The 12,086-nt window shown below is 38.3% G+C and overlaps 1 protein-coding gene and 1 non-coding gene across 4 annotated transcripts in view; both read right to left on the bottom strand.

Annotated features, from left to right (window-relative positions):
- Positions 1 to 11,267, bottom strand: part of PEX5L (peroxisomal biogenesis factor 5 like) — a 41,740-nt gene extending 30,473 nt beyond the window's left edge. Inside the window, exons 1-3 of one of the 3 annotated variants that reach the window (XM_059822453.1) lie at positions 11,205 to 11,267; positions 9,350 to 9,454; positions 7,855 to 7,893 (exon numbers count right to left, since the gene is read on the bottom strand). In XM_059822453.1, coding sequence (XP_059678436.1) covers positions 7,855 to 7,893; positions 9,350 to 9,418 — 108 coding nt within the window. In that variant the 5' untranslated portion in view covers positions 9,419 to 9,454; positions 11,205 to 11,267. The remainder of the gene's footprint in view (positions 1 to 7,854; positions 7,894 to 9,349; positions 9,455 to 11,204) is intronic. The other 2 variants (XM_059822454.1, XM_059822455.1) reach the window with 2 other exon arrangements.
- Positions 1,585 to 1,689, bottom strand: LOC132317779 (U6 spliceosomal RNA). Its single transcript, XR_009484180.1, has one exon. It is a non-coding gene; the product is annotated as a U6 spliceosomal RNA (small nuclear RNA).
- Positions 11,268 to 12,086: the final 819 nt, after the last annotated feature.

Below are 12,086 nucleotides of genomic sequence, written 5' to 3'. Positions count from 1 at the left end.
GACAGGGCTCTCTATTGTGAAAACTTTCCACAGAGCACCTTAGTTCGGCCTTAAGGCCGAGGGAGCTGGAGCACACCTGGTGCTCAGGGGAACGTCTGAGAGGACAAACTTCTTACCTATTGTCACATTTACAGTTAATAATGTTCACCTGCACAACCTGCCCTGCTCATGGCTACGAGCGCTTTGCCTGCTTTCTCTTCCTGGACTGCTGGGCTTACGCTGTGGGAGTGCGCGGAGGCTGTTAGTAAGGTAAGGTCCTGACATCCCGTTTTATACACTCTCTTACTACATTCTTGATCTGTTTGTAAAGTGCAATGCATGCTGTTTTGTTTCTTTTTTTAATGTTAGTAGGACGTAACATAATGCTGGTCTTCAAGATAAATTATTTGGAATCTAAAGCGGGGGGGTTCCAGTCAGGCATAGGCAGCTAATTAGCACCTATGTTTTGAGCACATAGTGAACTAGTTCTCTTAAATTAAGTGCCTAAATTCCTTCCCTGTTCAACAGGGAGAGATAAATGTCTAGAAAAGCAACTCCAGAGGGAGATCCTGCCTAATTTAGGCTGTCCCTCATGAGGCTCTCAAAGGCACCTAGCTTTCCCACTGGCTATATATGGAATTTATTTTAGAAGGACTGGTTCAAGAGGCACCTAAAATTTAGGTGTAATTAGCTACCCAAGTTAGTTGGATTGGATTCTACCTATTTTGTCACCTGAGGCTGATTGAATTACTCAAGGCACTAATTTAGGAAGCCCCAAACTACTAATGGGTAATCCCCTGTACAGTTCAGCAGCTAAGCTGCTCCTGGGCACTTACGCGTCTTGCTGTACTGCCCGCTCAGTGTGCTGGTGGGAGTGTGGTTGGGCTGCTGACTGCATCAGTGAAATAATCTGACCTCAGACCTGAGCTCAGGGTGTGGTAATGAACATGTGGTAATAAGCATGGCAGAAAGCAGGAACCTTTTAACTCAGATTTTCTATTGGGGAAATTGTATTTCTGAACTTTACTCTGAGAAACTTGTCTGCTGCTTGGGTGAGACTGGACAAATAGGTGAACGAGTTAGATTAATTTGAATCGTTTGTAAGTGTTATACTGTTCTTTTAACTTAACCAAAGGCATCTACTAAGGCATCAACTAACTTCAATCACTAATTACTTGTACGATACAAAGCAATGGTTTCTTGACAGATAGGTTCTCTTCACACATCTGGCACATCGTGATCTTTGGTGGCACTCACTAGAGTAAAAGGAAACAAGTGAATTAATTTTTAATTTTAGCTTTTTCTAAAAACTGATAAATGGGAACCACAACTAGAAATTGAGGTTACTGTTCTCTAGAGCATAACTGGCAGTACTGGCCTGACAGTTGGGTCTGTGGATCATTATCTTGGCAGGGTAAGAACTGGAAGACCTCCTTTTCTGCTTGCTGAGGGAGCTTTGGAAAGGGAACTCCTGACAAAATTACTAGTCTCGTGCTAAAAGTTCAAATTGCATGAGTTATGTTTTTCTTCACCCACTCTTCCAGCATGTTCATAAATATTTCACAATCAAAATTATCACCTCACATGCTTTATTTACTATTGCATAGAAAGTGTGATCACTACTTGACTTTTTGCATCATCCTTGTGCCAAGGTCATGCTAATCTTTTCTCTATCACTCTAGCGTGAATTTATGTCCCAACAAAACTAACATGCCAGCCAAATATTTGATTTTCACAAGAACAGAGAATCAATTCACAGGGCACACAGTATAATTGACTTTCATCTAATGTGAATTGCAGCAAGCTCTAAAACTGAGACAAACTCATTTCACCCTCCTGCAAAGAGCAGTTTGGTGTTGCTGCCTCTCTGAAGACTAGTCTTGCTCAGCAGGTGATAACTGGTGCTCTGTTGCTAAGTAGTAGGAAGTGTGTGGAGTGGCCTGTGAATGAGAGGTGACAGTATCTTACCTGAAATCACACAAGCCAAGTGACCCCCTGGGACTTATTGCAAACAACTGACAGAGGGCTTGTGTGAAGTCAGAAGCTGTGGGAGGATTACTAGAGACACCTTATTGGGTATTTAAATTCATATGCCAGCTGTGTTGTTTAAAACCTGTGCTTGATGTCTACATTGGTAAACGATAACATGCTTATGTTGTGTCTTCATAAACAACAGTGGCATTGCTGGGTGATAACTCTTGCTGTGATCGCTGTGTCACAGTAGCATCCTATCTGTGTTCGGAAGTGCTGACTTACACGAGTTATAGTGTGTTGCTGCAAGGTAGAACTAAATATCTCGCAGTTCACCATCTCCTTCCCTCTGTTCCTCTTGGTGTGGCTGAAGGAAACTAAACATGGGAATTGTAGTTGTATCTGGCTCCTGTGTTTTGGCCTTGCTCCAGCAAAGCACTTAAGCATGTCCTGCAAAACTCAAGGTTAAGCATGTGCTTAACTGTCTTGCTGGATCAGAGCCATGGGGGAAGGGGAGAAAAGTTACTTTTGTTGTCATATTTTGACTGTAACTGACAATTTGGCCTTTACTACTCATAAAAATGTGATTTACAGTAAATCTGTCCGTTGCATTAATATCTGCATGCTCTCTGCACTTTTTAAGTAAAGGAAGCTGTTTACTCAAATGGAGTGCCTCCCTTTTCTGGGTGTTAGATGACTTTATTTTCTCTCACTTGGCTCTGCATTGTCTTTGTGGTGTTACTCTGCAGATTTGTGTTTTAGCCTCTCCCCCATATCATTATCTGAACTGGAGAACTACTCTACAATGGTGATCAAAGACAAAATTAACTGATCGTCATAGATGCTTAGAGATACTTAAAGTAATACAGTCACTAAGAAGTTACAGAATGTTCCTTTAAAGAAATTATTTCTGTAATGTTAGTTTATGGAAGTACCTAGCCTGCTAGTTAACTGAGGGATTAACAAATTTGACCTGTTAAGTACAGGTTGAGAAAGTCCTGTAGAACAGGAAAGCTACAGAATGCAAAGTTATCTGTTGAGAAAGCCCTGAAGAAATTCATACTGTGGGAGACCTGGAGAGGCACAGATGTTGTGATTGGGAACAAATGGCAACTCGTGATGCTAGATTCTGGTTTCTGTATCATTCATTGAAATTACTTTTTGTATGGCAACTCCAGCTATGAAGAGGAAGTCAAGACTTTCAGAACAACAGTTCTCAAATGCTTTTAAAATAAGGTCCAGAGGACAGAAATTAGGAGTCTTGTTTCACTCACATTGCGGGTATTACATTTGTACTCTTGCAGCATCTCTGGGGGCAGCTATGATGATTGCTTACAAAATACTAGAAAATTAGTGTTTTTCATTAGCTGAAAGTAAAGAAGGCTGCCAGCACATGGAACTGAGCTGCATGTACAAATCCTTTGTGAACCACCAGTGATCCATAGATAAGTTCAAGAGTGTCAGCAGTAGTGGATTGTATACAGCCTCATGCACTATTCTGGGTATGGTACATGATCAAATGTCAATTTAGATGAAAGATGCACAACTGCTGCTTTTTTAAGACCAAATCTTCATGCTGTAGCAGCATGAAGACTGTAAAGATGAAGATGAGAGAATTAACAATATCAAATATATAATGATTTATCACAGAATTTAGTTTTTGTAAAGCTTATGCTGTTTCTACTTGTCTTCAACTGTGTTGAAAATGCCCTTTGTTCATTTCCCATGCAACAAAATTAATCTTTTACTGTACCCTTGCTGTATCTTTGCGTATAGGCGGTAGTTCCTTTGAAATCACACAGATTTTTCTTGTCCTTTCTGTGGATTTTTCTTTTAAAACAGAGTTCTGTAGCATACCTAGAATAAGGCTGTGGTTTTGCATGCATTACTGCGGGCAGTCATAGGAAGCAAGTCATAATTTCTTGTTAAGTTATACAGCCTTTCTCTGTAGGGGTCTGTCGTGGCATGTGTGTTTGCTTTGAAATGTTTTTTGCAGATTGAAAAGCTTGATACTTGAAAGCTGTTTGTGGATTTTTTTGGGCTTGCGATTCAGTAGAACAGTTTCCCTGTACAAACAGCAAGTTCATTGAGTATAGAACAACAGTAGTACATGGCCTGCAACTCTTTAACAGGATAGTATATTTTTACTTAGAGTATTCATGAAGAACCAACAAATTCCTGAAAATTAATTCCTATGCATAATTCATATTAAAAAAACAGGGTTAAACTGGCATAATATATTATTCACAAAAAATTTTGTCCAACTCTTTCTGGGCTTATGGAATGGGAAGGCATTTTAAAATGTATGAAATGGTATAGTTAATTTTTTATTTTATGAAAAAATTACACCATCAATTCCCATGGTAATTTCAAATTAAAACTGTTATTTCATGGAAATTGTATTTAATTTATGTGACAGAGAAATCTGTATAACTTTAGGCAAGCAGCCAATTTATGACTTTTAAGCATATTGTCAAGGCAATTTTATTATACTCATGAGACTATTTCTGCTGAAATTATGCATACTGCCCTAAAAGCAGTAATAGTGTTGAGCAGTATTTAACTTAGAGGTAAAGAATCAATCAATATTTGTACTGCTAAGCATGCATTTATGAATTTTGTATTTTTTTACTCTTCTTGTATTTAGCCTGTTTTAATAATAGATGAAAAAGAGTTATCAGTAGGACTTAAGAAGTGTCCCCTGCTAAACTACTCAAAAAATTTTATAACAAATCAAATGAGACTTGAGATGTATGGAAAATACTGCTAATGAATTTATCATAACTCCTTTAAAAAGAATATAAAAATATGATCTCAGGTCTAGTCCACCTAAGATCAGTGAGGAAATTGCCACTGTTCTCAGAGCAGATTGGAAGGTACAGTGAATTATTGCAGTCACAACTTTATTATTGTCATTACCTAAAACTGCCATGATTTTTGCCTTTTTTTACATTAATGCATCAGTTAGTTAAAATGGAGCTAATTCTGGTTTAGATTGATATGAAAGAGAATAGAAGCTAATTACATTAACTTTAACTTTCTGCCATTCTATTATAATGTTATTTAGTAAACATTTATGGAGTGGGCTGTAAGTCAATGCAAGTCTAATGCAAAGAAGCTTAGAATGAATGTGATTGATTCAAAAGGAACTGTTAAATTTTATATGGAAAACTGTGATTATGCAATCAAATTCATGTAGTGAGTCCTTGATACACATGTCAGAAAATCTACTAACAACATTGAGAGCTGAATAGTAGCTATCTTTACTCTGTTTTCTTTATAAAGTTGAAAGGAAGCATTCAAAAGATCTTTGGTCAGAGTTAAAAAAAACCAAAACACAAAACAACCCCAAACAAGCAAAACAAAAAACCCAAAACACCAGAACAAAACAAAAAGCCTAACCAAGAAAAAAAGAATCAGTAGAATTTAGGCAGTGGAAGCTTTTTGAGTATTTTACTTGCTCAAGAGCTTATGAGTATAAATGTGCTTGGATCAACAAGTGGCATGCAAATGAAGTTCACGTTAAAAAAAAAAAAATTCTTACTCTGAAAACTAATTAATACCTCATAGAGAGACTATAAAAAAGGTCTTAAGCATCTGGTGGAATTAATCAGGGTGTAGTCATATGAAACATATCTATTTTCTTGATAACTTGTGCTGTAGCCTGCATTTTTCATAGGATAGGATGAATTTCAGCATGTCTCCTATAATGTAATTTCAACTTTTTGAAGTTTCCTCTTTCCAGTTCAAATTCTAAAACTAAGTGTTCTGTAGGTTAACTTTTTAAATTATAAGCAGTCAATATCACAATTGTACTCTGAGCAATGTCTGTGTAGTTCTTGTAAATTCTAATTAGACACCTCCCATGTTTTTCAGTTATAAACAGAATTGGGGAGAGCTTTCAATATATATTTTTCATTTCTTATTGGTGAATTTTTCATGGACTTCCATTTTTGTTCCATATAATACCAGAGTATATTTGCCCCAGGATCATCTTGGACATGAATCACCTCCTGCAGGTGTTATTTCTTTCTATTACATTTATAGGGAACCTACCATCACTAGCTTTCCAATTTATGTACTCTAATGAAGAATCTAAATTATGTGTGATGGATCTGGGACAAATAACTTCTGTGACACTGAGATTTGTTTGTTTAAAATCAGGCTGGCAAGGCACTTAAGCATGCACTTTTTTAGGGCTCACTACAGCAGTTAGTCATATTTTAAAGTATAAGTGTGGATCTAAGTACTTTATTGAATCGTATCCTTTGAAGTTAAATGACCTGTAGTAAATTGGGAATTTCATAGCTGACTGTACAACTAAACTTTGACTCCAGGGGATATTTAGGTTTAAATTTCTCATTAGAAAGTAATTCTGAAGTGAGCTTTTTTCTCCTGAAAATGCAAAGAAACTGAAGAGGTTAAACAAAAATTTTATTTTGGAATTTTAATCAAACTTTTATGCATGATTTTTCTCATTTATTTCTCTGCTTCAGTTAGAAGTATATTGGCTCATAGCTTAACTTCCAGTTAATCTTTGAACCTTCAAGCAAACTTTCTTTCACTTTTTCTAGGTTCTATTAATATAAAAAACCCCCTTTTTTTAATTTGTTCCAGTCTCTTCTGAATTATCTTTAAAATGATAAAGGGAGACAGCAACATGCAATAGAGTTATGTTCTACAAAATCCCATTAGTACTGGAAGCTCACTCTCTGTTGATGCTTGAAGTATTACATTTGGCAACTACCGAATGCTTTCTCAAACCAATAGTGACTTTCACTGAAAATAATTGAGACAGAATCACAAAAAAAATACTGAAAGGCCTACTCAATTACCAAGAATACCCCTCTGCTTATTGTAGTACACTCATTACTGCTGGAATGACGGTCAAGATTCCCAGCTGCCATATATTGGCATAGCCCCACTGGAGTCTGCAGTTTTTGGTTCACATTATTTAAAGGTTTGCCTCCAGATCTGATGATATGAAATAATACCTGATGATATAAAAGAATCTTTCAGTTGGAAAGTTCATCAAAATTTAATTCACAGTGAGTATTTATCAACAAGTAAGTGTCATATATTATCAGCAGTGCTTTGCTAGGAATGTAACAATAAAATGTGAATGTTTTTCTGACTTGTTCTGTGTTGGATAAGTTTTAACATTTTCCAAAGGAAGAGAGCAAAGCAGCAGCTCTTAATATAAATTCAGGGGCCTCCCTACATTATCACTATTTCTCTCAAAATGAGGATTTAGAATCTCTTCTTTGTATCTCAGATTCCCCTTATGCTTCCTGTGGAGTCTGCTTCCGTAGTCAGGCATGGTTAATCTTCCATTCACCAAAGATTTTTGGAAATGGGAGATTTCACTTTTTTTTTTTACTTTTAGAAAAGCCACTACTCCTCTATCTAGGCTTGATCCTTGCATTTTACTTGCAGGTTTCTTGCTTAGTTAGTTGTAGGGATGGAGCAACATAGATACCTAATGCAAATAATGACTTCCTAAGATACGCTTGTGCCTGTACTGGATTTGGTTGTGGTGATAAATTTGGAAAGGCCAGGCCTTGTTCTCATGACCCAGTGTGATTTGGCTTGGGAAACTTGTCTGCAGCCAATTTGGAACTGGTGTGTTTCACCCTGTGAGCAGCAACCACATCCATCTGTTTCATCATGTGAAGAGCAGAGACAAACACTTTGGGGGTGGTGGTTAAATGTATGCCGCAATGTAGCAGCACGTTATTTTGAATGAATGGTTTGAACGAGAGGTTTACATGGACACGCTAAAGAGGCAGCATCTCAAAACAACATTACAGCCAGACAGTCAGGATACAAATGATGTATGTAATATGGTCACATAACTGCACGTCACACATACATGATGCAGAGATGGCTATGGAAAATACTCACTTTTTCACTTGATTCTGCTTCCTTTTGGCTTCTGCACCCCTTTGGTGCATAGCAGGGAAGTAGGTATTTGTGTTTAGTGGAAGAAATTACACTAACAGACACAAGCATTTTACTCATAAATTTATCATAGACTATTGCTGAGTAGACTGACAGACAACCACTACAAATGGTGCATTAAACATTTAATGAACCCAGGCTGAACTCCTGGCCCTGTTGAAGCCAATGGAAGTTTTGCATTCTTTTTTGGGGGGGAATGGGGGTGGGAAGAGGGGGCAGTGTTTTATGTAGGTTTCTAATTGTTTGTTAATCACTTAGTAGAAAATTAGAAGTGATGCCTTAAAGAGAGCATCCTTTTCCTTTGTGCAATTACTTCATAGACATTAGAGTTCACCACAAGCGAAATACGGTGTTCAACAGGGGCTGAGGAGGAGATTGCCAGACCTGGTTTCCAAAGTAGCAGATGATTATTTCTATAAAGCGCATTAGTGCAGTGCATCTGTGATGCTCTGTAGAAGTATGTGCTGGCCTTGTGTCCATCTTAAATACTTTCAAAAAGTACAGTAGCTGTTATGCTAAAACGTGAAAGGCTCTCACGTAAGAACAGCTTTGTGGTAAGGTTACTTCCATTAAGCCTCCTGATGAATAGGAACGGTTTGTGTGTACTAAATATTAACAGTAAACTAAATGTACTTGCTTGGGAAACAAATTCATGTATGTGAGCAACAGGAGGGAATAAAATCCACTCTTGTAGTGAGATGGAAGTGCTGTGTGTTATGGTAGTGTTCAGTCACTGTCTTCGAGAAACTAACGAAAGCACCGAAGGCTCGATGGGTGCTCCAAGGTGTAAGGTTTAGTGTGCTGACATTATGTCCTTCCTCCGACTGAAGCTGTAGAAATGAAGGCAATGGGGTGTGCAAAGTAATATATTCTGACCTGGACCAGGAGTAGAATCCTGGTGAGAGCTTAGGGATGGGATCTGAGATACCGAAAATGATACTACTGTGAAATGGTGGTTTCTTATTTTGTGTATGCATTGAATATGAATACTTTATACATGCATTCCCAATGAATATTTGTGGTGTGAATATTGATGGTGTGAATTATAATTGAAATTTTCAATTGGCTTTAAATGACTTTCTGGTAACTGACATATACTGTACTTTCTACAGATCACTTTATTTGGGGGAAAAATGCATTTTTGTTTGACTTTTCATGTCAAAACATCTCAACCCCCAAGCGATGACATGATTTACCCCACGCTATTGTTCCCCGTGTCAGTGGGGAAACGTGATTAGGTGGGTGTGAGGTCCTCTAGCAGACGGGTTCCACCCGCTCCGCTAAAGCGGACGTGGCGCCGAGGGGCGGTTAAGGAGCGGGTGAGGTTCCCTCGGGCTGCGTGCGCTGTGCTTCGCGTGGGGCTTTGGCCTCTCCCGTGCGGCCGGGCCACGACTCGCGCTGTGTCCGCGGCCTCCTCAGAGCCCCGCGCTCCGCCCACCTGTGATGTCATAGTAAGGAGGGGCTTTTCTTCTGCAGACTCCTCCCTCGGAATCTCCTTCATCACCATGGCAACAGCCTTATCTGCCGCCCTAGAGCCTTTCCCCTACAACAGTGAAATCAACAATGGCGCGAGTCAGCAGCGAGCCTGGCAACAACCGCTTCCCAACAACACACCCCAGAACCATCCAGCCGTTAAACTGCCGGCGTTTACGGCTGGAAGCGAAGCTTGGTTGAAAGTAGAATACACAAACGCTGTTTAGAAATAATAATCAATTATCTGTGAACCCGTTAGTTAGCGATGCGGTTGGGGTCTAGCCGTAGACTTGTGACTCGTAAGAGTTGCCCCAATGAAGTCAACGGGATTACGGCACTGCCTCGCTTGGGCAAGGCTGATGGGAGACGCTCCAGTGTGAACGGAAGGATTTTGGACCTTTTGCAGGACAGGATCTCCATGGGAGTAAGTCTGGAGGATCAGCCCCTTGATTTAATTTTAGATACCCAAAAGTTTATATCCGAAATACCTGGGTTTTGCTTAAAAATAGCATCAAGCTGATTTTGCAAACAAAGCACAGATCCTTGTAATTCACTGAGGCAAACTCTCCCTGAAATTTGGATGTGTAACCTGTAGGGCTGGGCCCGCAGTGTTTACAGCTCTATAACCTTTCAAAAAGCAATTTACATCTTATAAACAGTCTGGTTTTTTGCTAACAATATACGGAGCCAAATTCTGCCATCATAGGCATTGCTACAGTTCTCCCAAAAATGGTCATCGTTGTTGAACTTACTGTAAGGACTTTTTTTTAAAACTTCACTTCTCTTAAAATTCACTTAATACATTGTAAATATTCAAGACAAAGTTAAAATATTAAAATATTTTAGCCAAACAAAAAATGTGCTAACATTATGTGCCATGCTCTCTTTGAAGCCATACTCTTTATTTTAAAAGGGTATTTATCTTCTTGAATTCACATGGATTTCTGTATTTTGATCTTTGCTCTTGCAAGTGACAGAAATTCTGAGTGTACACATAAAGCATAGCAGCGGAACTGTATTATGCTATTGACCCTGGGCATGTCCTTACTATTATACTTGAAAAGCTCCCATTGATTTCCAGGCAAGTTTTAGCTGTGCAAAGACTGCAGGATCTGGCTCCATAAAAGCAGTATTTTACATGAGACTTAAATATATTTAAATACTTAAAAGTCTGTTAACAGAAGGGGTTCTTTACTACCATATTGTATACTAGAATTACTTTCACTAGCACTGTATTCTGTGTCCAATAAAATATCCAACACTGTTGCTTACACGGAACTACAGGTTGTTTCAGAAACACTTCATCGATTGCAGGTAAAAACATTACATACCATTGTGGTTTTTGAACAGATTTTATTAATTGTCAGGTCAACCTTAGGTTAGCTTGCTTGTGCAACACACCACAGTTACCCTACAGAGGGTTCTTTGCATGCTGCAAGAAATTCTCAGAGCAGAAGTGTCATAAATGATAAGCATGCTGGATTTGCGATGCCTTTGATATCCAAAGAACTGCAAAGTCATTGTAAAATTTAATATATTTAATTCAATGAGAATTACTTCTAATTGGTAAGCATATCAAAGGTTCTTGGCCAATTACGTATTTACTCTGTTCATGATTCATATGACATATTCCAGGTCTATGAAGCTTGCTTCTAGTATGACGCGTGGAACTATTGTTAGCTAGCACTGATAACATGCTACTTGATCTTATGAAATGTAGTCCTTTTGTGCTGGGTGCTAGAACAAAATAGTTTATCAGCTAGAAAGGATGCATTGGAAAGCATGCAGTGCTTTTTATTTCTTGCAGAGTAAAAACCCACCAAAGCAAAGGTCAGGTCACTTTTTTGAAGACAGAGCCACTTTTTCTTCAAGGTTTCACCTACTGCCTGAAAAGAGTCATGATACTTGTATTAGTGCCGGCTGTTAACCTTTCATAAACATAACTCTGCAAAACCCTGGGAGTGGTCGACACCATGTATGAAATCTGTCTCATCAGTTTGAAGTGGCTATAGTACAATGTAGGATAGTAATCTGATGAATACCTCTCTGCTTGTATATTTGTTAGTCAAAGCAAGTGGTTTGATACTATTTTTTTAATTAGGTCTTTCTTTTAGCTTTCCTAAAAGACTACATGTAAGTCAGGTTAATTTCTTTCTGGCTACTCAGCCTGTGGTATGAAAAACAGTATTCTGAAACTAGAAGTTAGTAGGCAATTTCCTGGATACCAAAGAGAAAGGCACTGCAGTGAAATAGCTTAAATTCTCAGATTCTGGTGGAGAGATACACAGGTGACCAATTCATTGGAAAAAACAGTTTTTTATTCTGGTGACTAGAAACGGATTTTGTTGTCCAATGTAATGTATGTAAGCTTGAAAATTTTGGTCTCTGTATTCGCTATAGTGAATACTATATATTCAGTTAGGCAGAAGAATTGGAAAGGAATAAAACCAGTTTTTCTGTGACCAGGACAACCTTGTTACTGTTGTGAACTGCAGCTGAAATGACAATCTCTAGCACATTTATTACAATAACCGTTGAAGGATTATTCTTTAAAACAAAAGTGCTATTTACTTGGCCTCCTTCAATATTAAGTAGTTTTTCTTAGTTTTTTGGTTTGCTGTATGTACTTATCTGTTACAGTAGCTTATTACTTAAACCCTGTAATTCTGTAACAGCTAGTTTTACACTTGCAAGGTCTTTAA

The sequence above is a fragment of the Gavia stellata genome, chromosome 11, assembly GCF_030936135.1.
Source record: "Gavia stellata isolate bGavSte3 chromosome 11, bGavSte3.hap2, whole genome shotgun sequence".
Lineage (NCBI taxonomy): Eukaryota > Metazoa > Chordata > Aves > Gaviiformes > Gaviidae > Gavia > Gavia stellata.
This window is presented reverse-complemented; position numbering and strand designations above follow the sequence as displayed.